The 24,130-nt window shown below is 46.5% G+C and overlaps 1 protein-coding gene and 1 non-coding gene across 13 annotated transcripts in view; one reads left to right on the top strand and one right to left on the bottom strand.

Annotated features, from left to right (window-relative positions):
* Nucleotides 1–5,737: 5,737 nt before the first annotated feature.
* On the bottom strand, nucleotides 5,738–5,819 carry TRNAS-CGA (transfer RNA serine (anticodon CGA)). Its single transcript has one exon. It is a non-coding gene; the product is annotated as a tRNA-Ser (tRNA).
* Nucleotides 5,820–13,654: 7,835 nt separating this feature from the next.
* SMARCC2 (SWI/SNF related BAF chromatin remodeling complex subunit C2) overlaps nucleotides 13,655–24,130 on the top strand; it is a 41,792-nt gene continuing 31,316 nt past the window's right edge. For 8 of the 12 annotated variants that reach the window (XM_077328530.1, XM_077328528.1, XM_077328529.1 and 5 more), the window contains exons 1-5: nucleotides 13,655–13,841; nucleotides 17,996–18,115; nucleotides 19,512–19,597; nucleotides 23,790–23,871; nucleotides 23,953–24,045. In XM_077328530.1, the coding sequence (XP_077184645.1) occupies nucleotides 13,731–13,841; nucleotides 17,996–18,115; nucleotides 19,512–19,597; nucleotides 23,790–23,871; nucleotides 23,953–24,045 (492 nt within the window). In that variant the 5' untranslated portion in view covers nucleotides 13,655–13,730. The remainder of the gene's footprint in view (nucleotides 13,842–17,995; nucleotides 18,116–19,511; nucleotides 19,598–23,789; nucleotides 23,872–23,952; nucleotides 24,046–24,130) is intronic. The other 4 variants (XM_077328531.1, XM_077328525.1, XM_077328533.1 and 1 more) reach the window with 1 other exon arrangement.

Here is a 24,130-nt window from a genome sequence, read left to right as displayed (position 1 = left end):
CTGGCAATGTATACCTTGAGGGCCCTCTTGACGTCCAGCTTATGCCAGACCTTCTCCTGATCCGAGCTAGGATGAGGAAAAAATGCGGGCAAACTGATCTCCTGCGTGCGGTGAAACCTAGACTCCACCTTGGGCCTGAATAAGGGATTCACCCGAAGCACCACTCTGGAATCCCTGAAGGTACAGAGATTCTTGTCTACGGATAATGCCCCCAACTCGGACACTCTTCTAGCAGATGTGATAGCCACGAGAAAAATCGTTTTTAGATTAAGTGTGGGAAGAGACACCGATCTAATCGGCTCAAAGGGCTCCCGGGTCAATGCCCTGAGTACTAACCCCAAATTCCAAGTGGGAAAAAGATGTTTGGGTGGCGGCTCCATTTTAGCAGCCCCTTTTAAAAACCTGATGACATGCGGATGCTTGGACAACGGAAGCCCCCCTTGCAAGCCTAGCACTGTGGACAATGCGGCCACCTGCCTGCGCAGCGTCCCTGAACGCAACCCTGACTTGAGACCATCCTGTAAAAACTCCAGGATGCTGCTAATCTTCGGACAGGAGGAAGACACAGCCTTCCTCCGGCACCACCTCACAAAAGCCTTCCAGGAACAGTTATAAATTCTAACGGTGGAGGCCCTCCTGGAAGCCATGATAGTGTCTGTAACAGCTAAGCTGTATCCCTTCCGTCTCAGGCCCGCCCTCTCAGTAGCCAAGCGGTCAAATTCCACCATCCTGGCCGAGGATGTCGAAGAGGGCCCTGAGACAGCAGGTCCTCCGTCACTGGAAGTGTGAGGTGCGGCCCCACGGACATCTGCATTATCGCTGAAAACCACCACCTCCTGGGCCACCACGGAGCCACGAGGATGACCTCTGCCTGCAGGAATCGAATTCGTCTGAGTAGCTTTGGTAATACTGGAACTGGTGGAAACGCGTACATGAGTCCGTCCGGCCAGGGCGCCGTCAGCGCGTCTGTCATCTCCGCCCTCGGATGATAGTACCTGCTGCAGAACCGGTCCACCTGATGGTTCTGGCTGGAAGCAAACAAGTCCATTATGGGACGACCGAAGTGTACAGTGATAAGGTGGAACGCCTCTCTGCTTAGAGACCATTCCGCTTCTACTACTCGCTGTCGACTGAGCCAATCTGCTTGGGTATTCAGAGTCCCCTGAATATGTTCTGCTCTCAGCGACGCCAGATGCTTTTCTGACCACGACATCAGCCTTTCGGCCTCCTTTTGCAACTTGCCGGACCTGGAACCACCCTGGTGATTGACATAAGCCTTGGCGGTTACATTGTCCGTCCTGACTAAAACATGCTTCCCTTCTACCTCCTGCTGGAAGAACTGTAGGGCCAGGACTATCGCTCTCAACTCCAACAGGTTGATCTGCTGCTTTTTCTCGGAAAATGACCAAAGTCCCTGAGTGGGTGAATCGTTCAGCGTTGCTCCCCAGCCGGATAGGCTCGCATCCGTATACAGTTGCTGGAACTGATTGAACAGGAACGGCTTTCCCTTGATCAGATTCGCTCTGACTGTCCACCACACCAAGCAGTTCTTGGTGTGAAGGTCTAAAGCCACTAATAGGTCCTTCTTCCGGGCAATCCTGTTTTGAAAAGGCCGTAATGCTTTCTGCAACGGTCTGGCTCTTGCCCGTCCCCACTGCACTGCTTCTGCATCTGCGACTAGAATTCCCAGTACACTGGCCAACTGGAGCAGTGAAGACCTCTTTGCCCGAATGACCTGGGAGACCAGCTGAATGGTTTTCAACACCTTGGCCTGGGGAAGGAACAGGGCGCACCTGATCGTATCTATCACCACCCCCAAATGCTCTAGGCGTTGAGTGGGTACTAACGAACTCTTTTCCCGATTCACTAGGAACCCAAATCGCTCCAGCACCTCTATGGACCTCCTGGTGAACTCCTCCGCAAGCCTGAGAGTGGGGGCGCGGATCAAGAGGTCGTCCAAATATGGGTGAATGTGGATGCCCTCCTGTCTCAGTATGGCCACTAGGTTTACCACTAACTTGGTGAACACCCGCGGAGCCGAGGACAGGCCGAAGGGGAGAGCCCGATACTGATAGTGCCGCCCCTCTGCGCAGAAACGCAGATACCGCCTGTGTTCTACTGCGATGGGCACGTGCAGGTATGCCTCCTGAAGATCTAGGGACGTGAGGAACTCCCCCTGTTGTATGGCCTCTGTTATGGACCTTAAGGTCTCCATCCTGAATTTCCTGAGAGGAATGAAAGTGTTCAGGAAACGGAGGTTTAGAATGGCTCTCCAGTCCCCATTTTTCTTTGGAACGGTGAACAGGAGAGAGTAGACTCCCTGACCTCTTTCCGATTCCGGTACTGGTTCTATTGCTTTTATAGCTACAAGATGCTCGATTGCCTTTAGCATGCGAGCCCTCTTTTCTGGGATGTGGGAGACCGGAGAAGGGAAAAAATGATCTGGTGGGCGGCGACCCAGCTCTATTCTGTAACCCCTCCGGACCAACTCCTGAGCCCAGGAGTCTATGCGCGGATCCGTCCACTGTTCGTGGAAGGCAAGTAGTCTCCCCCCCACTGGAAGGGACGGTGAGTCACGCCTGAGAGGTCTTGTTATCTCCGTCTGAACGGTCAGCTCTGTTCCTGTACCTCCTGAACCTGGCATTGAATCCCCCTTACGGGAGAATTGTCTAGACTGACCCCAGGAACCTCTTCTGCCTTCCGGCCGATATCTGGGGCCTGAACCCTGGTTCCGGAAGGCTGAGGGAAAGGGCTTGCCATCCCTGCGGATGCGCCGGGGAAAAGCCTTCTTCTTGTCCCTGGTTTCAATGAGGACCCTGTCTAAGGAATCCCCAATAAGTTTGTCCCCCTGGAATGGGTAGGCCACCACCGTGGTTTTAGAGTGCGGGTCAGCCGGCCAAGCCTTGAGCCACAGCAATCTCCTGGCCACTGATGCAGAGGCCATAGCACGTGCTGCAAATACAACAATGTCAAGAGATGCGTCTGCATTGTACGCAGAAGCTTTCAATATTCTGTTGGTCCCCTCCTGAAGTCTTCCCTCAGAGTCTGGGATGAGGGACAACAACTTTTTACACCATGCCATGGAAGCCCTGGCTACCACTGAGGCGGTAGTGGCCGCCCGAATGGACATTGCCATGGCTTCGTGTGCCTTACGTAGGGCCGATTCTGCCTTTCTGTCCATTACGTCTCTCAGATAGCCCTCTCCGTCTTCAGACACCAAGCCCGACGTTTGGAGTGCTGCAACCGGACCATCAATGACTGGCACCTGCAAAAAAGATTCTGCATATTCTGGTAAGGCATACATCTTACGAATAAAGGAGGGGAACTGCTTAGTGACCAGCGGCTTTTCCCATTCTGCCCTTATTTTCCTCTCGAAGGATTCTGGCAAAGGAAAGTTCTTTAGATTAGTTTCAGGTTTGGGAAAAAATTCCCCACTACCCTTAGGGCCGTAGAATTTTCTGGTCTGTTTGCAAGGGGGTTCCTCTGAGCCAGACTGTTTCAAATCCAGGATAGAAATGGATTTGTTAAGCAGAAACTGAAAGTCTTCAACATCAAAAAATCTCTCAGTCTGTGGAGGCACCTGGATTGGTTCAACCTCCTCCTCATCTGTAATAAACTCCAAATCGCCCTCCTCTCGTTCTCTGGTATCCATCTCCTCCTCTGAAGAATGATATCTCTGTTGACTACAGTGTGGCCTCTTTCGGGCTGCCTTGGTAGGCCAGCGAGGCCTGGAGCTAGAGGCCTGAGGAGACCTCCTGTGGGAATAGCTTCTTCTGGAAGCCCTGGATTCTGGGGAGGACGAACGGGAACGCGAAATGGAGGCTCTGGAACCCTGGGGTAGAAGCTGCTGGCACACTTTTGCAATTTCGGCCTGTACAGTGCTCTGCATGAGCCTAACAAACTCTGGGGGTAAATTAAACTGGCCTTGATTGGCCTCTACATTACCCTCCTCCAGGCGTTCTGCAACGTTCTTCTGTCCAGCTGAGGGCCCTTCTGGCTCTCTCCTCCTGTGGCCCGCGCCTGGATCCTGCCCTTCACCCGTAGCCGCTGTGTTAGTCGGCTTGGGAGGGCGTTTAGGCTGCTTTGCGGCTCTCGCGGCTTTTGAGCGCTGTCCTTGCTCTGCCGCGGCCGATGCAGCTGTTGCGGGGTCGGGCGCAGCCGTTCTGGCTGCCTCCGACATTGCTCCGACCCCGGCGCTCCCAATCCGCGGCTCGGTGTCCTCCTCAGAGGAAAAGCCGCCGTCTCTTCGCTCCGCCGCCATTTCCCGCCGAAAAACAAAATGGCCGCCGCAACGCACGCGGCCGTCGCCGGCTTTCCTCTGCTGCCCGATCCGGCGCAGCCGAGGGGTATTGAGCCCAAAAAAGGATCACCAGCCGGGAGGAATGGGGAAAATGGAAGGAAGGAGGCAAAGGAAGGAATTGGGAAAAACTACTAGGGAATCTTCTTCAAAAAACCTAGAGACGCCTAGACTCTAGCTGCTCCCTCTAACGAGGCAGGAAGAAGACTGGCTGAGAGGGGCGTTTCCCGCAGGAAGACAGAATATTTAAATTACCTGCCTCCCTCAAAGACAGCTGGGAAACACCCATCAAGCTGTCCTCCTGACCCAGAGGGAGAAGGATACTCTTCTGAAAGAGTATCTAGATTCCTGACAATACACTAGAGAGATAACTGACCAGTGACAATCAGTGAAGTTCTGTTCTCTTGTGAGGACTCTATTCTGTGGAAAGTGACTTCTGAGTAGTTATCTAAGCAATAAATAAATGTGCTGTACTTCAAAGTAATTTATGAACAGAAAAGTAAAGGTTTTTTATAGGTTTGCCCCATTTACGTCTGATAGCTGTCCTTGGGTATAGGTGGGCTTGGCTTCTTTCTTCCTGCAGCTCAGGCCTATTACACCAGCGCCTGGGTTAGGGTTAGAATAGGATCTCAGCCAACCCTTACTCCACTATGGAAATTTGCTGGGTGACCAAGCCATGCCTCACAGGCTTGAATTCAAAGAACCAAAGAGAGGTGGGGAAATGGTGTTGCTAAGCCCTTGGATCTCCGATGAAGACAGCAACAGGGTATAAATAAGCCGACTGTGCTCATTAGACCTGCCAGTCGTGCGGGGTGCAGAAGTGAAATGGGGGCTTTGCCAATAAATGCATGTCGTCTGGCAGCTCAACTCCTTATATATTGCATCAGTAGTCAGGCTAAACGGGCATCGGGCTGCAGCCTTTACCAACTCAGAGGCCCTGAATGGCGCTCCCCTCAGGAAGGCCTGGAGGATCATTGTCCATGGGGTCGCGATGGGCCGGACACGACTTCGCACCTAACAACAACAGCACAGACTGGGCAGCCCTCCCTGTCTTTCCAGTGGCCCCCCAGTGCAGGCGCTTTTCCTAGTCGGGAGAATGTCCTGGCCTGACTGGCGGAGCCAAATGAGTTTCCCGCCTCCGGCTAAGGCGACGCATTCTCCCGCGCCGGGCGGGGGCGCTGATAAAACGCAGCCTACCCAGAACGTGGCCTCCGCCTACAGGGGGCGCCCCATCAGCTAAGCGCCCTCCTCGCTTTCTTGTTGCAGGGACGGGTCTTGAAGGCTTCCGGTTTGTCGCGGCCGAGAGCCGCTTCTTCAGGTGCCGCGATTTATGCTGAGAAGGCGGCCCTCCCTTCGGGCAAGGTTACTTGGTGTCCGGCGCGGTTTCCCTTTAACCAGGAGTTCGTTAAAAGTAGGCAGTCAGTTTTCTCCATAAAAAGTCGTCACGAACAGGATTCGAACCTGTGCGGGGAAACCCCATTGGATTTCGAGTCCAACGCCTTAACCACTCGGCCACCGTGACTCCCAGACCGAGCGTCTGCAAAGCTTCAGCTAGAGAGATCCGTGTAGCCACCAGAAGGGCTTTGAGGAAAAACGGCCGGGCGAGGGAAAAGCTTCGTAGCGTCCGGCCTCCTTCCCCGCACGAAGGGAGAAGACGAGGAAGCCTGTTAGGCCTTCAGCTCGGCGCCGCCCTTCCTTTTGCTTCAGCTCTCTTGCCGACCCCCACCTGCATTTGTCTGAAGAAGAGTCCTGTGTACACGAAAGCTGACGCCTTGAATAAAATATGGTTCTTAAAGGCGCCGCTGGACCCAAACTTCACTCTCTTCCCTCCAGGTTAGCAGACAGTAGGGATTCCCCTCGCCCCCTCGTTCGCCGTCCTACACACCTACTGATCTCTCTTCCTATACAGGACACGGATGTTTGCCCCGCAGAAGTAGCTTGGATCTGACATATTTTCAATGCTCACAGGTGGATTTTTTGTACAATCGAAGTAAATTATAGATTCAAGTGGGTCGCCGTGTTGGTCTGAAGCAGCAGGACAAATCTAGAGTCCAGGGGCACCTTCATCAAGACCAACACAGTTTTATTCAAGGGAAGGATGAGCTTTCTTGTGCATGCACACTTCCTCAGGTACAAGGTCATGGAATGGAAGAAACCAGTGCAAACTTCTATCTAGATGGAGTGATAGGGCCAATTAAAAATGTGCATTATTTATTTATTTATTTAGATTTTTATATCACCCTTCCCTAAGGCTCTGGGGGGTTTACACATTTTAAAACACATTTATTGTGGCCAAATGTTTCCCATGCAATTCCAGTTCCCTCACAAATTCCCACCCCTCTGGTGCTATGGTTGCCAACCTCCAGGTCGTGGCTGGATATCTCCTGGGATAACAACTCCAGGTGACTGAGATCAGTTCACCTGGATAAAACAGCTGCTTTGGAAGGTGTATGGCATTTTACCCCACTGAAGTCCCTCCCCAAACCCTGCCCTCCTCAGGCTCCAACCCCCCAAATCTTCAGGTCAGTCTCCTGCACAGGATTTTTAAATGGGGAGGGGGGATTACAATGCATTCCAGATCCTTAGTGAAAATTGTTAATTAGTTCTTTCTTGCTTTTTCTTGAATTTGTTAACTCATTTTCTGCTATTTTTCTTTCTTGTTCCCTTGTTCATGGGTTTTCATTGATTCAATTAATAGCTTTTTGTATTATTTAATCTTTTGGCTGGATTAATCCCCCCCCCCCCCCGCCGCCAACCCCCTTGTGCACAGCTTTGCTCCAGGTATTTTCCGATAGATAGATAGATAGATAGATAGATAGATAGATAGATAGATAGATAGATAGATAGATAGATAGATAGATAGATAGATAGAATATTAAATCCCTCATCTTTAATATTTTGTCAGGACTTAGAATTCCCTTGAGCATTTATTGCCATGGGTTATAGAGTCATTTTTGTTTCTTGTATTCTTATCACAAGCTATTGGATACACCAACGGGGAGTTTGGGGGCTCAATAAATACTGTCGTGAAAACCATGCCCTCAGCAGTCCATCTCTATTATTATTTTTTTCTTGCGCTGTAGTTATTTTGGTTGATTTTGTTATCCATAAGTAATTATGTAAGCCTTCGTCTAAATCTTCTGATTCCAGTTTCACTGTACTTTGGGATCTTTGATCCAATCTGAAATGCAGATGAATTCAACCACTTGACAGACAGACATATTTTTATTGCGGTCATAGACGAGCAAAGTCAAAATTAGCAATTTTGCAGTTACAAAAAATAATGTAGCCAAAAACATGGATTTACTCATAAAATAACAATATATAAAACAGCTTAGACCATAAATATGCTAAAATAGAAATTAAAACTGGTTGGAAATACAGGAAATTGTTCTAATCACAGCTCTCTGGGTTAGTTAAGTTTTAGTCAACTTCTGCCGACTTTTCATGGCTGCAGCACAGAACCTGGCAACACTATATGTGATAGAACAATTTGTGTCTGTGAGGAGCAGGGAGGTATAAAATTGTCCTGAATGCCCTGGGACTCTATGGAACTATGGTATAATAAAAATGGAACGTATATCATTATAGAACTGACAATGAAGAAGGATATGTTCCGTTGGGGCACTTCCTTTCACCATAAGGAATTTTCTTGTATAGAATCATATGTTCCCTCTTAATAAAACAGTAAGGGGTGTTGGGGTGGGCTGCGTCCGTGATCAAAACTCCCAGATTGGCCCCTTGGCCTCAGAGTGACAAGTGGAGGGGCCGGTCGGAAGGACAGACCAGAGTTCCAGGGCAATCTGGAGACATGGCTGCCAGTCTGCCCCTGACCACCGCAGGGAAAGGAGTTCAGCAGGGCTGCCAAGGGGAATGAGAATGAGCCTTGCACAGGCTGCGCCAGCCCTTTTCGCCCCAAGGCTGTCCTAACTGTCATGTCCAACTGTAAATTACCTCAGAACCCTGACAGAGCTGGCAGGAGGCTGAAGAGTGCGCTCCCTCCCCCTCCCTCCCTTCAGGCCTGCTGTGAAAGAGCCTCTGACAGGCCCTGACTGAGGGGAGGGAGGCATTTTCCTTCAGAGAGGGGAGCCTGAGGGCATTCCTTTTGAGGGTTGGGAACTTTCCCATTCTGCCAAACAGTTGGCAGACAGGGAGGCCACAGAAAAGCCCCTTCTCACTTAAAATACTGCTCCGGATGGGGGTTAGTCACAGCCAAGCCATGTTTCTTTCTTCTTTGCAGCTTTCTGCAGATTTGAGGCCACTGCACAGCGTTATTCTGCAGACGAAACTGGTTCTTTTGTCTCCTGTTTCATCGGTACATCAACCCTGTGCAGTAGGCCTCAAGTCTTTCAATTCAACAACAACCTGTGTGGGAGGCCTTAAATGTTTCTTCTGTACCAAACCCTGTCCAAAGTAGCCCTTTCTGCCTGGGGAGCTGATCTTTATACTCTGCAGATGAGCTGTAATTCCAGGAGCTCTCCAGGCCCCACCTGGAGGTTAGCTACCCCTGGGTTGGAAATACTCCTGGAGGTTTGGAGGTGGGACTTCAAAATTGCACAATGCCTCAGAGTCCAGCCTTCAAAGAAGCCATTTTTGCCTGCAGTTGGGAGGGAGTGGTGCAGGTGTGTCCCTCCTGGGCTATGGGCTATGGCCAGCCCTTATCAGCAACTGTTTGTATTCTGGGGCGCAGACAGGCAGACCACCTGTGTACTGTGACTACCCCATGTGAGGGGCATTTCGGTGTCTGTGGCCTAATTCACACAAGAAGGAAACTGACGTAGAACTGGGGGGAATTGGTTGCCATGTAATCTTCCCCTAAGAAGAATCTCCAATCTGATTTTCCCTTCACATATCTGAAGACATGGCTCTGGAAAGCTCATCTGTAACCACCATGCCACAATTCCCAAAGGTCCTCTCCCATACTCAATGAACATTCCACACCACCGGTTCTTGACACCCATATCTCCACACCCATGCCCTCATTTGCCACCACGCCACCACAACCTCCCACACAACACACACATTCAACCCTCCCCTTCCTCTTCCCACTGCCAAGCTCTAGCACCCGTTGTATTCTTGGATACAATGGGCTTTGCCCCTAGTAGAATAATAGAGTTGGAAGGGACCTCATCGGTCATCTAGTCTAACCCCCTGCACTATGCAGGACACTCACAACCCTATTGCTCATCCACTGTAACCTGCCACCCCCTTACGCCTTTACAGAATCAGCCTCTCCGTCAGATGGCTATCCAGCCTCTGCTTAAAAATTTCCAAAGATGGAGAACCTACCACCTCCCTTCAAGTACATCTGAGGGTAGGGCATTGCAGCCCGTCTGGTGACTAGGTACCAGCTACTTGATAATATAATTTTTTGTTTGGAATTGTCAATCCTTCTTTTTTGGGGGGGGGGGTTGGAGTAATCTGAAGATTATCCTTGGTTTCATACCACTCCATAAAAAATTATTTATCTGCCTTGCCATCCTGACAAAATTCTTCTTCCATATATATTGACAGTATTTGAAATAAAAAATAATAATTGTGGAAGAGCATTTATTTTTACTGCTGATATTCTACCCAACCAGGGTTTGTTTGTTTTTTACTTTTTCCATCCGAAAATGTTCAGCCAGGGGTACCACAGGACATGAGGAGAGGTTACACATACACACTGTTTAATGCTTCTTTTGACTTTTCCCCCAACCACTTAAGTTTAGTGAAAAAGTCCCTTTATTAGTCACATCCCAATTCTTAAAAAAAAAAAAAAAACCACAGCAATTGATAAGATGGCAGAAGGTGCTGAGTGGGTGAACTTCCTCAATGTGTGTGGTAGTGGAGTGGTCTCCTAGCAGCAGGGAAAGGGCAAGGAGGAGGAGAAAATCCTACTGAATCATTATGCTTGTGGATTACCTTCACCTCGGGAGCAAAGTAAGGGGGAAAAACAGGGCAATAGCACTTTAAAAAAAAACAGAGAAACAGCAAATGGAAAGTGAACTGAGTACTGAAGGGAGCAAAATCCATGCTGCAGGAACAAGGAAGTCCAAGGCAGGTGTACAGTAAAAGTAAGAATGAAAAAATATGCCTGGTAAAAGTAAAGGAAAACACCAGTTCATAAAAGGGCTTATTCTTCATCTTCCTCTTGTTTTTTTTTTGTTCTATAATTTAAGTACTCCTACTAGGTTATGATCTGTAAATATTTTTGTTGGGTTTCTTCTTTAACTAAATTCATTATTAGGCTTTGGGATATCTAACACATATCTATTTTTGACAACATTTAATGTTCGTTTAAAATAAAACTCAACAGAATTGGACAAGGTCAGTTTACATTCCAATCCCAAAGAAGGGCAATGCTAAAAGAATGTTCAAACTACCGTGCCATTGCACTCATTTCTCATGCTAGCAAAGTTATGCTCAAAATCCTACAAGCTAGGCTCCAGCAATATGTGGACCGAGAACTTCCAGAAGTACAGGCAGGATTTGGAAGAGGTAGAGGAACTAGAGATCAAATTGCCAACATACACTGGATCATGGAGAAAGCTAGGAAGTTCCAGAAAAACATCTACTCCTGCTTCATTGACTATGCTAAAGCCTTTGATTGTGTGGAGGACAACAAATTGTGGCGAGTTCTTAAAGAGATGGGAATACCAGAGCATCTTATTTGTCTCTTGAGAAACCTATATGCAGGTCAAAAAGCAACAGTGAGAACCGGGCATGGAATCACTGATTTCAAAATTGAGAAAGGAGTTCGTAAAGGCTGTATACTGTCGCCTTGCCTATTTAACTTGTATGCGGAGCACATCATGAGAAAGGCGGGGTTTGTTGTTGTTATTAGGTGCGAAGTATTGTCCGACCCATCGCGACCCCATGGACAATGATCCTCTACCATTCCCCGGAGTCCATTTAAGTTTGCACCTACTGCTTCAGTGACTCCATCCAGCCACCTCATTCTCTGTTGTCCCCTTCTTCTTTTGCCTTCAATCGCTCCCAGCATTAGGCTCTTCTCCAGGGAGTCCTTCCTTCTCATGAGGTGGCCAAAGTATTTGAGTTTGATCTTCAGGATCTGGCCTTCTAAGGAGCAGGCAGGGCTGATCTCCTCTAGGACTGACCGGTTTGTTCGCCTTGCAGTCCAAGGGACTCGCAAGAGTCTTCTCCAGCACCAGAGTTCAAAAGCCTCAATTCTTTGATGCTCAGCCTTCCTTATGGTCCAACTTTCGCAGCCATACATTGCAACTAAACACACTTTTGTTAGCAGGGTGATGTCTCTGCTTTTTAGGATGCTGTCTAGATTTGCCATAGCTTTCCTCCCCAGGAGCAAGCGTCTTTTAATTTCTTTGCTGCAGTCCCCATCTGCAGTGATCTTGGAGCCCAAGAAAATAAAATCTGTCACTATCTCCATTTAGTTAGATGAGTCAAAAATTGGGATTAAGTCAGAAATTGGGATTAAGATTGCAGGGAGAAATATCAACAACCTCAGATATGCAGATGATACCACTCTAATGACAGAAAGTGAAGAGGAACTAAAGAGCCTGTTAATGCGGGTGAAGGAAGAGAGTGTAAAAGTTGGCTTGAAACTCAACCTCAAGAAAATGAAGATCATGGCATCCGGCCCTCTCAAATCCTGGCAAATAGATGAGGAAAAAATGGAGGTAGTGACAGATTTTATTTTCCTGGGCTCCAAGATCACTGCGGATGGGGACTGCAGCAAAGAAATTAAAAGATGCTTGCTCCTGGGGAGGAAAGCTATGGGAAATCTAAACAACATCCTAAAAAGCAGAGACATCACCCTGCCAACAAAACTGCATTTAGTCAAGGCTATGGTCTTCCCAGTTGCAATGTATGGCAGAGAATGAGGTGGCTGGATGGAGTCACTGAAGCAGTAGGTGCAAAGGCAAATGGACTGTGGGGAATGGTAGAGGACAGGAAGGCCTGGTGGATCATTGTCCATGGGGTCGCGATGGGTTGGACACAACTTCGCACCTAACAACAACAACAATGTTTGTTGGGGGGAAAGTAGAGTCTCTTTGGTAATTTCCACGTATCAGTAAAATTAGCGTTACACCAACTGAATGGCAAAGTGCTAAATTTTATTGTGCTTCCCAGCCCCTCCTCACCTTTTCTGCTTTCTTGCCTTTGTCTGCCACCTTTTCGTGCATTTCACCCTCCACTTCTGCTGCTGGAAATGGTGGAAGAGAGCAACACACCTTATACATGTCACACTTCTGCCTGTCAATCAATCCAGGTAACCAATCCTTTTTCTCTATATTTTAAAGGTCCTGTTATGCCCGCTAATTATTTTTTAATTGTACTTCTCCGTATAAATGCCTATGCATAGAATCATAGATGCATAGTGCTTTTTGAACTATCCTTTGATACTTAAAAAAATTAATCATGTTCCTGATTTGGTGGGGGGGAACTTTAGAGAGGCATGTTTTATGTTACATCTTTGGGAAAAAAATATTTTTTTTCTGGCATTGGCTGCACGCTTGTCCACCTATTCGTTGCTCCAGGAAGTTAGCCATTAAAAAAAAGAAATTCCCGTCCCCAGGAACAAGGGAGAGGGAGGTGGGTGCGAGGCTGGGATGAGGCAAACGCCTTTAGTGTGTTTGAGCCTCCATACCTTCCCTCTGCTGGTTGCTCTCCTGTAGCTCGTGCTAAATAGGTTGGGGAATCCACTTTATGTGATTCCCAAACTCACACTTTAAAATGGAGGATGTAGAGAACCGATTACTGCCCAGACACTGGATGATGGTGATGTCTTTGGTTCTAATACTGTCTTCAAACATCATCCTTTCTTCATCTTGAAATTCGGAGATGATTTGGAAAAAAAAATCTCAAAACATTTCCCTTTTAACATTGTTTGGCTAAAGTCCACCTGAGTGAACATCTTATTCTTCCCCCTCTTTACACTTGGAGAAGGAGGCAGATGAAACCAGCTAGTCTAACAACGCTTAGCCTTTATATAGCACTTTCATTGTTCACAGGACTTCATATAGGCATTACCTAGTCGCGATCCCTACAACACCCCTGCTGGTCTGACCACGAAATCTTATACCACCGTGGTACAAAGGCTGATGCCATGTTTTGGCTGCAGCACGACTAGAGAAGTATTGCTGCTGCTGTTCCTAGGACGACGAGCAGTGATCCCTGGGTCCGCGGAGAACCTTTCCCGCCGCCTTTCCCCTCCTCCCTGACCCGGAGGCCGTAGCTAAGATGGAGCGGCCGTCACGCCGCAAGGGGGCATGCCGAGTCCAGCCGGCCGAGGCGACATCTGTCCTGCAGGAGTCGCTGCCGATCACTCGTGGCGAGAGCGAGCGACGGCTGCCGGACGGGACCGTAGCCGCGAGGGGGCGCTCCGAGGACGCTCCGGCGCTCCGAGAACGAGCTAGGCGGGCGGGCCCAGAGAGCAGGCGGCGCGGCCCGGGCCGGCGGCGCTGGGAAAATGGCGGTGCGGAAGAAGGACGGCGGCCCCAACGTCAAATACTACGAGGCCTCCGACACCGTCAGCCAGTTCGACAGCGCGCGCGTCTGGCTGGGGAAGAACTACAAGAAGGTACCGGCCTCTCTCCCCGCGCCTGGGCCTGCCTCAGCCTCAGCCTCTCCTCCGACCCGGCCCGGGGGGGGGGGGGAGGGAAGGGAAGGGAAGGGGGGAGAAAGGGCGCTGCTTCCCCTCTGCTGCCTGTATCGGAAACGTCCCAGGGACACATGCCTCGCCAGCCCCATTGTACAGGTCCCCCTTCCCGCCTCTGGCTTTCCCCGCCCCGTCCCATGAGTAGAAGGGGCCTGGTTGGGGGGGGGGGGTCAATGGCAGTGCAAATTTGGAATAGGGGGGCACGCGCTGACTGAGGGGATGCAGGATCTAGGGTGCCCCTCTTCCCCGGCAAGGATGGCGGGGATCCTCTGACCTCGCCCCAGCACATCTGGAAGAGTCCTTAAGGCTGGATCCGTCGGCGCCCTTTCACCCTGTTGACCCCCCAGCCCCCGACGCCAACAGGGATCCTGTCCCCTTTTCTGTCTAGTCTAGGAAGCCATAATAAGCCCTTTGGATTCTGTCTCCCTGCCTCTGCATGCAGCTGTTGGATACCTTCCAGAATAACAGTATCTCTTTTTGACAACTCATCATCTCCATTAGTTTTCTCCCTGACCACTGGGGGTTGTAAATTCCTTTGCTTTCTCTTTGTTGGTTTTCCCTACTTGATGCATTATTTCCATTTTTCATTGTGCTTAGATGTTGTATAGATTCCTTCTGAGCCAGTTCCTGGAAGTTTCATTCATTGGTTTCACAGACCTCACATTCTCCCACATGGCTTGTCTTCCACAAGTGACCTGAATAAGTCCTGCCTACTGTAATAGTGGCCTTTGGCCTGTGGAAATCTACAGGATATGAAGTATTTTCCTTTCGAAAATGGGATTTTCTCCAATGTATATTCTTCCAGGAGAGATTCTCGTGCATCCCCATTATCTCCTTCGGGAGTCCTGTTTAACTTTTGTTTATCTCTTCCAATGATTCCTTGTCCACAGAAATAGGAAACATTTGGCATGGTTCCATTTAACCTTTCCAAACCATTCTGATGAGTTAGTATCTAAGAAGATACTAAGAGTTAGTATCTAAGAAGAGAACTCTCTCCTCAGATGACTGCTTGCAAGGTTTAATTTGCAGGATGGATCCCTCATTTTGTCCACTTTTCCTTACCACTCCTCTGATCAGCTGAGCCAAAGGCTCAAAAACTGAAATGAATTTCTCCGCCTTGCTGAGGCTTGTCCTGTCAATGTCTCCCTTAGTGGTAGGGACTCTGGGTTGCCTGAAATAGGTATAGGTAATAAATAGGCTAAGGTTCCTGTAGGTGCTGTCTATGTTCTGGCCTGTAAAACGGAGCTGTTCTGTCAGGTCTGTGGTTGACGTCAGGGCATGGAAGATCAGATGGCCCCCTTCAGGAGAGAGAACCACCAGGCCAGAACCACCGTTGCCTTGTGGTAGATTGCTGGCATCTGTGGATTCCCCTATGGTGGCACCAAGAGGGAGTGCGTTATGCGAGGGTGGGAGGTTTTTGCTGCCAGGGTATGTAATTTTAATAGGGTACTATAATTGTTGTATTTAATGTGGGGTTTTTACTATGTAACACACCACGAGGCAGCTTGCTGATAGCAGCAGGGAATAAATAAATAAATAAAGTATATTATCATTGTTGTTGTTGTTGTTGTTGTTATTATTATTATTATTATTATTATTATTATTATTATGGGAGAGAGGACATGTGCAGCCTCCAGGATAAAGGCACCTGAAATCGGATTTCTGTTGGGTTTTTTACGGCTGTATCGTTCTTGCAAGCAGCATGGATCTCAATTCCCAAGCTCTTAACTTTGACCTTCTGAGTGAGAGTGAGTGGTCGAGTCCCTAGACGATCCTCTGTTTGGAGTGACAGCTTGTGACCTGATGTTCACCATTTCCCTGCTTATTAAAATCTCACTCCAACCATCCTGTTTTTGTTTTAGTTATTTGCAACCAGAACACAAGAATGATAGCATTGACTGGCTGTTCATTTTAGAATAGTGCCAACAAGCTAAAATGTGCAATGAATGTCTGGAAGGTCCCAACCATAGAAGAAATACCCATTTAATTATTGTTTGCACCCTGGGCAAATTGAGGAAGCAGTCTGTACCACCTTTTGGTGAGAGTGTCACTTAAGGAAGGTCAGATGGGGTCTGTTTCTTCCATTCCCTGATCATATAATTATTGGACTTCTTTATTTCAGATTAATCACTGATTTGGCACATAGGCCTATTTCATTATATACTATGTTAGCCAATCTGAGAGCAATGCATGCCAAAAGCTCAAATCCCTTTGCTTAGAAAGAGATTACCCTGTGTGGCAGCAGCTGTAATAGTTATGAAGTATAACAGCCATGACAGTGACAATGTCCAAGAGCAGGATTTCCCTTCCCCAAAATTTGATACAATGTCTCTGACTTTTTCCTAGGGAAGAGTCAGAACTATTCTGCTATCTGCCCCACTGTGTGCTAAGTAGCATGCAGGGGGCATAACTTATATTGGGCAGTAAATGGAATACTCCAGCGGGAGCATCATAAATATATCACTCCTTGGCTTGGATCCTGCATTGACTTTACGCTAACAGAAGGCTCCATCAGTGGAAGGATTGCCTCCCCTCTCCCGCTGCAGTCCAAACTGCTTCCCTAAAAGCTGCATCTGGGGGACAGGACTCTCAGAAACAGCATGAGGGATAACTTAGGAGTCTGCAGTAGGAGGGGGGAAACTGATGAACTAACGCCCTTCTATTAGCAGAAATTCAGTGAGAGCCAAACCCTTGTTAGTTGTTGTAGCTCTCCCCAAACATCCAATTTCTTAGTGATTTCTAATATATAATGATGTCCTGGAGGAATTCTGAGCATTAAGGTTTCAAATAATCTATTATTTTGGGAATTCAGCTTTTAATATTCTAAATGTTCAGCAAATAACAGTACAGACCAGGGCTGAGAAGGGTCAGTTATGTCATATGAGATCTGGGATAGCAAAATAAAGGTTTTTTAATGAGCATACCAGTGCTGTAGAATGCTTTAAGAAGAGATTTGAGAACCTTGTTGGATTTGTTGTCTGATCAAAGTATCCACCTGCTGCCTGATACAAAGCTAGTTTCCAAGTAATCTATCCTGCTCTAGGGCTGAGGTGTAGCCAAAGTGTGGATCTCTAGATGTCTAGGGACTACAACTCCCATGAGCCCCTGTCAGCACATGCAGGATGTACGTCTGCGTGTACTGGCAGGGACTCATGGGAGTTGTAGTCCCTGGACATCTGGAGATCCGCAGTTGGACCACCTCTGTAGCCTGCATTTTAACAGTGATTGCTTCACATTAATCTTTGAAAATGATCTACCCATGTGGGAGATATAGTGCCCCTGAGTATGAACAAGAAATAAGAGACATTGTTGCTATTATGGCTGCAGTTCTTCCTGCTGCTGCAGTATCACCTCTTATTCCTAGTATGTGTCTCTTGTGGGGAGAGGAAAGGGAAGGTGACTGTAAGCCGTTTTGAGCCTCCTTCGGGTAGAGAAAAGCGGCATATAAGAACCAACACTTCTTCAGAAGGTGGAACTGTGCAGTCTCCAAAGATCTTTGCAGAGTCTAAGTTTTGTCATAATGTATGTGTATATTGTTAAATGTTAATATTTTAATATTTAAAAAATGTAAGTGCCTGATATATGCCAAGTTGAGGCCTCCATTTGAGTTGAAAGCTGGTGCATAAATCTTTTGAGTAAAATAATAAATAATGTGCCTAAGAAATGGAAGTGCTAAAAAGCAAGGTGTCTTCTTTGTTTTGGGAATGGTTCTCTCTGGGGTGCTGCTTCTTCCTTCTCAGAAAGCATCTATAATTAATAGTCTTCAACCAGACCCAAAATCTCCTTCTACTTTTAATCATAATCTGCGCTATGGAATATTTTAAAATATTTTATTGCATATATGATTCTTACTCTCCCTTCTTGTTTTCCCTTTTCCTTAAAAATTAAAAAAAAAACATGTGAAGTTACCACTGGTGTAATGTATTTTGGGTGAGGGTGTGACTATGTTTTGGCTGCTAACCCACTAGTTGATGCATAATCTACATGTTGCATGCCTAAATTTAAACATGGGCTTGGTTTGGTTTTAACAGAGCCTGAGGGTAGGATTTGTAAAGCTTCGATCCTTATTCCCACAGTACATCCAAGCAGAACCACCCACCAATAAGTCATTATCCAGCCTAGTGGTGCAGCTGCTGCAGTTCCAGGAGGAAGTGTTTGGGAAACATGTCAGTAACGCTCCTCTCACAAAGTTACCGGTGAGTGCCACAACCTTCCTGAGGTTGGCAGGGGCTAAATACTGTTTTCAATACAGATCTTTTCAGGAGGTGTTTTATGCAATTGTGTATTGTTAGTACACATAGGTCAGTGCTAACAGTTTGAAGAGGCAGAGCTCTTTCCCTCTAATTGTATAGCTTGTGCTGCTTTAGGGTTTGAACTCTGTGAATGTACCACTTCCTATTGTGGGGTTTTGTCTTAGATCTTTCATATCTAAGAAGTACTGGGCCTGTTGTAAATTAGAGCATTGAGGAGAGAATATCTTTCTCTTCTTGAATGTGCTAATTATGTGTGTGTGTCTTTGGAGGGTGTATTAGAAATGATACAGTCTGCCACCTCATTTTATGAGTTGTGGAGGCTTCTGAGATTATGTAACTGGAAGTGTTGAAGACTGCATGTGTGTGTCATGTGTACAAAGCCTTATTGGTGCTAGTTCCTTGTGGGACTGCTAGGTGCCCACTTGCAGAAAGGATGGCTTAATGTACCACACTCTGAGGAAAAACCACAACCACTCTTCCAAATTACATTTGTGCATTCCCAATAGTGCTAGTTCATAATCTATGCTAACATTTAAAGAATTTGCTTCCCTGTGCACCTGGTCCTTTAAGACTTTGGGCTTAGTAGTCAATTTTAAAATTATTTTTATTACAAAATCAGAAAATTACAACACAGTGTTTAGGGGCTGACATCTGCATCCTATGTTGTGCGTAAATTAAGCAGAAAAACAAATTATATTCAGTTAAAATATCAACATTTTTGTGCAAAATTCAGAGCTGCTGTAATGCAAAGCTTGCTAAATTGTAGTGGTTAATCTAGTATCAGGTCATAAATTGATAGAGGACTTATTTTATTCTACTTTAGGGTGGATTCATTTGTAGAATGCCCATATTAAACAGATTTGGATTTCTTCCATTTGTCATTCAGAGTGCCTTTCTGTCCAGATGTTTCTGCTGTATTTTACTTCAACTTGTTAATCAGTATTAAAATTTCTGGCCAGATTTTGATCCTTCACTGCAAGCCTCAGGCCTTTTCTCATCATTACACATGAAGCTGCTTTATACTAAATTAGACCACCAGTTTGCCCAGGTCGGGCAGAGATCTCTCATATCACCTACTCCCTGGTCCTTTTGACTGGCAATGCTGGGGATTGAATCTGGGACCTTCTGCATGCAAAGCAGAAGCTCTTCCATTGTCCCAACTCCTCCTATAACCCCTTTCTCTAGCTGTGTGATGTGATCTGCATTATATCATTTTTCATCCTAATTCTTGGTGAATTGATGTTTTTTCCAATGAGAAGGCACTGGAAATGGAAAGTGATCCTGTTGTAACAGGTTCTTTGTACCTGGCTATCCTTGTCTCTCTGTTCTTGTCTTATAGATCAAATGCTTCTTAGATTTCAAAGCTGGTGGTGCTCTTTGTCACATCCTCGCAGCAGCCTATAAATTCAAGAGTGACCAAGGATGGTAAGCCTTCTTGTTTACCTTTTTTGCTATTCCATTAAAAAAGAATGAAGTACTGTCCATAGGGTGGTAGCTCTTGGTTTCAGGTGAGACTCTATAATCAGAAAAGATTTAGTGCTTGTAATGTAGAAATCATTAGAATCCCAATAGGTGTATGTATAATGGTTGCTGAGAAAAGCTTCTCTGCTCTTGTCTTTTCAATTTTCTCTGAGAATGAAGTTATAGAATTGTGCAATGTGATGGTTAGCCAGATTTGTGAGCTTTCTTCTTTTGTAATTTTTGTGTGGCATGCTTATGGGCTTCACACTTTTAGATTTGAAATCTTTTTTCTTAAGGAGTAGTCTTGACTGTGCATGGTTGAGGGAGAGGAGTTGTGTCTTCTTTCTGTGTTCTCTTGTTCCCTGCAGCAGTACTTGGGAATGCTGTTTTAAGAGACTCCTCTGTAAGTTAGTGGGTTTCTTTTTCAAAGCATTGTGTGTGAATGGATAAATGTGCACACACACACACACACAAACACACTGTTAGTTGTTTTTCCCTGTCTCTGTTCCATTTCTCCACCCTTACAATTCCATCCTTTTGTGACACCTGGGCCTTGGTGTAGACGATGACTTTTAAAAAATCATCCATGCAGAGAAATTTGCCCTTGACCTGAACTGGGGTCTCCTGTAAAGACCACCTGCTATCTGAAGTTTACTGAACTCACAGAGTGCAGTGGTTCTTTTAGCCTCTGAACCAGTGTTTGGAAGACTGTTCTTTTCAGCCTGTGATTCACTGGCTGAAGAGTCAATATTGACTACACAAAAACCCATCTAAGTGCTGCCAGTCCATTTGGTGACACAGGAGCCATCAACATCAAGTGTCTTGATACTGAGTCAACAGCAGATGAAGCAACTGAGGCAGAAACACTGGGCCTGCTGGTCACTGGAACTGAGGAAGAAGGAACACAAGGTGAAGCATCACCCTAATTTTACTCTTGATTCTAGTCGCTGGATGGATTTTGTCCTGTGTGTTTGGGCAGACCCAGTCTGAAAGTAATCTTCGAGGTGGTTGAGGAGATCTTCCTTGTCCTGAGTACAACAGTAGCTGGTAGGATTCTGTCCTCAGACATCCAAGTTGTGGGATCTTTCCTCAAAAGGTAGTTGGAAGATTCTTAATGGAATGTTTTCCAACCACTGCCCTGACCCATGGTCTTCTGGAGGTAGGTTCCCATCCTGCTAACAATAATCCTGTCTCTTCAAGGCATTAATTGCCAAACTCAAGTCATTGACTGCCTCAGTGCTACGTGATCTGGATCGTTGGGATCAGTTTTGACCAATCTCCTTGCTACCCTCGTTACTTCTAGAAACACATAGATTGTTACTGGAGCCACTAGGATCAGTACCTCAACCATCTACTGATTGTTTTACATCCCGTGTCTCTGTAGCTTTCAACAACAGCATTATCTGTAGGTTTTGCCATGTGACTATGAACACCAATACTTGGTTCCACTGGCTATGATCTCTTTTTCATCACCCACAGCAGTTCCCCTTCTTTGGGGCCAGCAGAAGAAACTTTGCCCACAATGTATTCCACCTGCCCCATATCAGATAGAAGAGCATGAGTACCAGGTGCTTGGTTATCCTGTTTGTGTGGAAAGACAGCATATAAATGTTTAAAATAAATGTGGCCAGGGATCTCAGATGTCCAAGAACCCACCACTGTCTGAGTCATCTTCACCTATTCTTCTTGTTCCAAAGGAGAAAGTTGTTGTTATTTTTGTCAGCCATTCAGTCAAGTCTGACTCTTGGCGATGCCATGGCACAGCCACGATTCCTGATCCTGCACCGCCTCCTTCAGCTGTGCAGTGTTCTGGCTGGTGGAAGGAGGAAGACAAGGCCTCAAACTCTGATGTACTAGACCAGGCTTTGGACTCTCCTCCTAGTCCATTAGTGACTGAGGCCACTTCCAGCTCTTCACAGTATCTCCTCCACTGCTTTGTCACATGTACATGTCTGTATCTCTACATGAAATCCCATCAGTTCCCTGTTTTGAATTTGCAGTTTGTAGGGGTAACTTATTGGGTCCATTTTGGCGAGAACTTTCCTGCCTTGTACAGGACCTAAGTCTTTATCATTCAAATCTTCAGCTTTCACTGTCACAGCCTTCAAGGCAGGTTCACAGATTGCCATGCCTCATGACAACTTCCATTATAATGGCTCAGTTTTCCCAGACTGACCATAAGGCCTCTCTAATATTGGTTGAACTGCAGTTTCTAACTAATGTGGGACTCTCAGGAAAAACTTCAGGCTGTTTCATCAGTGCATTCAGGAGCTACAACTGATGGACTTACCCTTGTCACTTATGTCACAAATTCCCTTTGTAACACCACCCTATCAAGGAACCGTCACAGCCAATACCTCACATTAGGACAGACGTACCATCAGCGTCCATCTCAAGAGAGGCAGCTACATATTGGCCATCTGGAGCTCCTTGCTTTTCTCAAGTCACTTTATGCTTTTCTTCCCAGACTGGCCACAAAATACTGTTTAAATGAATAACAGAGGTGGCATATCCTTTTCTTGCCTAGTCTGCTGTCTGTGGGAGAGATGCATCAAGTTCAACATGAGATATATAAGGTTTCACATATTTGGTAATGACAACATCATCTCTGTGTCTTCCATCCTTGACCTTAGTGCTGTAGGACTGGCATACTTGTCTAGCAGTCATCTAAGGATCACAGCTGCTAGTAGTGTCACGTCCTGTTCTTCTAACCCAGTGGTTCTCAGACTTTTCTTCGCTGCAACCCCAGCTTCAGCGGTGGCTGGTATGGCGGTGGTGGCAGCATTTGCACGTGCGGGTGGAATACACGTTGCGTGTGCGCATGCATGTGCATGTGCACAACGATCGAGGCAGCCATTGCCATGGCTCCACCGCCTCCGCCTCCCACCGTCTCCACCCAGTGGGCAACCTGGCGACCCCAGGGAAGGGGCCAAACAACCCCAAATGGGGTTGTGACCCCAAGGATGAGAACCACTGTTCTAACCCCTGACAAAACCATTGTTCAGAGGCCTCCACAGGTTTTACCCAGCAGTCATACCTCTTATTCCATCATAGGACTTCCAGTTGATCAAGGTTAAAGAAATCAAAATTTAAGATCCTAATGGTTCTCCACATAAAAGTTAAAATCAATTATCTGAAGAATACATGCATACTTTCTTAATCCAGTATCTGATAACACCTATTCTCTGTATGTCCATTCTGTTTGGACAGAACTGCCCATTTAGGAAACTCCTGAGCCTCTTCCCGACTACATTACTTGGGCTCAAAGAAATGACAAAGAATGTCTTCCCAGTAGTTCAGCCTCTGGTCACATCTACCATTAAGCTCTGCTGTTAGCTAGCCCATAAGTAGTTCAACAGAAGGATCTTTCACAGAGCAGCCCCCTGGATCCAGCTTTCCACCTTTGTGAGACATCAGAGCAAAAGCAGATGCTTTCTTTGAGACTGTCTTCTGCTAATAGCATCTAGACCTACCTCCAGGTGAGTTAGCTTATATAGTCTTTATCAGTGTTCCTCAAGTGGTCATCTGTATATTCATTCAACATGGACCTGCGTCTTGCTGCAGTGGTACTTTTTGCAAGAACTGAACAGGAAGCAATGACTCCTCTCCCATGGGAAAGTTTTGTTGAGACTGTGCCGCTTAGAGGGAAAAGGATTTTTGCAACTAAAAGCCGGATTTAGAAGTTTTTGAATTGGGTCTGTGTGCAGGTTCAGTGCCCACAACTGTATATGCACAAATGACAAGTAGAAAAGCACGATTTACATATAAGCAATCTGATGTAGAGCAGTTAAAACCCAGTTTGTATGTGACATTTTCCTTTAATGGCTAACAAAATGTAAACCTCTGCATAATTGTCCAATATTGGTAATGTGTCAAAGTCATTGTAGCAAGTGGTGGGAGGGAAGTGGTCATCATTGAATGTAGTACCCAAAAAACCTTCCAGAGTCAAAGACTTGAATAGAGGAAAAGACTTAATGTTACCTATCTCCCAAGATGCATCTGGAGCTAGGGTGTTAGGTACTGGTCTCCAGCCTTACCCAGGATCAGACATTAGGCTTTGTGGAATGTCTTCCGTTGGAGTAAATTTTTGTAGAACAGCTGATCTAGGAGATATGAACTGTGACTTTCATGAAGGTCACTCTTTTCTTCCAATAAGGCGGCGTTTCGATTTCCAGAATCCATCACGGATGGATCGTAATGTGGAGATGTTCATGACCATTGAAAAATCATTAGTGCAGGTACTGTGACTTCCATTCTTATACAGAAATTGTTCCTTCTGGCCACCAGGTGTTCATTTGTCCTGTTTGTTCGTCTTCCAGAACAATTGCCTCTCCCGGCCCAACATCTATTTGCATCCAGATATTGACCCTAAATTGCAGGCCAAACTAAAAGACATCATCAAACGGCACCAGGTGAGTAAGATTGCAGAACAGTGTCAAAAGTCTTCATAACTGAAACTGATGCTTATTTACTTTGAGATTAATAATGATAATATAG

The sequence above is a fragment of the Paroedura picta genome, chromosome 3 (genome assembly GCF_049243985.1).
Source record: "Paroedura picta isolate Pp20150507F chromosome 3, Ppicta_v3.0, whole genome shotgun sequence".
Lineage (NCBI taxonomy): Eukaryota > Metazoa > Chordata > Lepidosauria > Squamata > Gekkonidae > Paroedura > Paroedura picta.
This window is presented reverse-complemented; position numbering and strand designations above follow the sequence as displayed.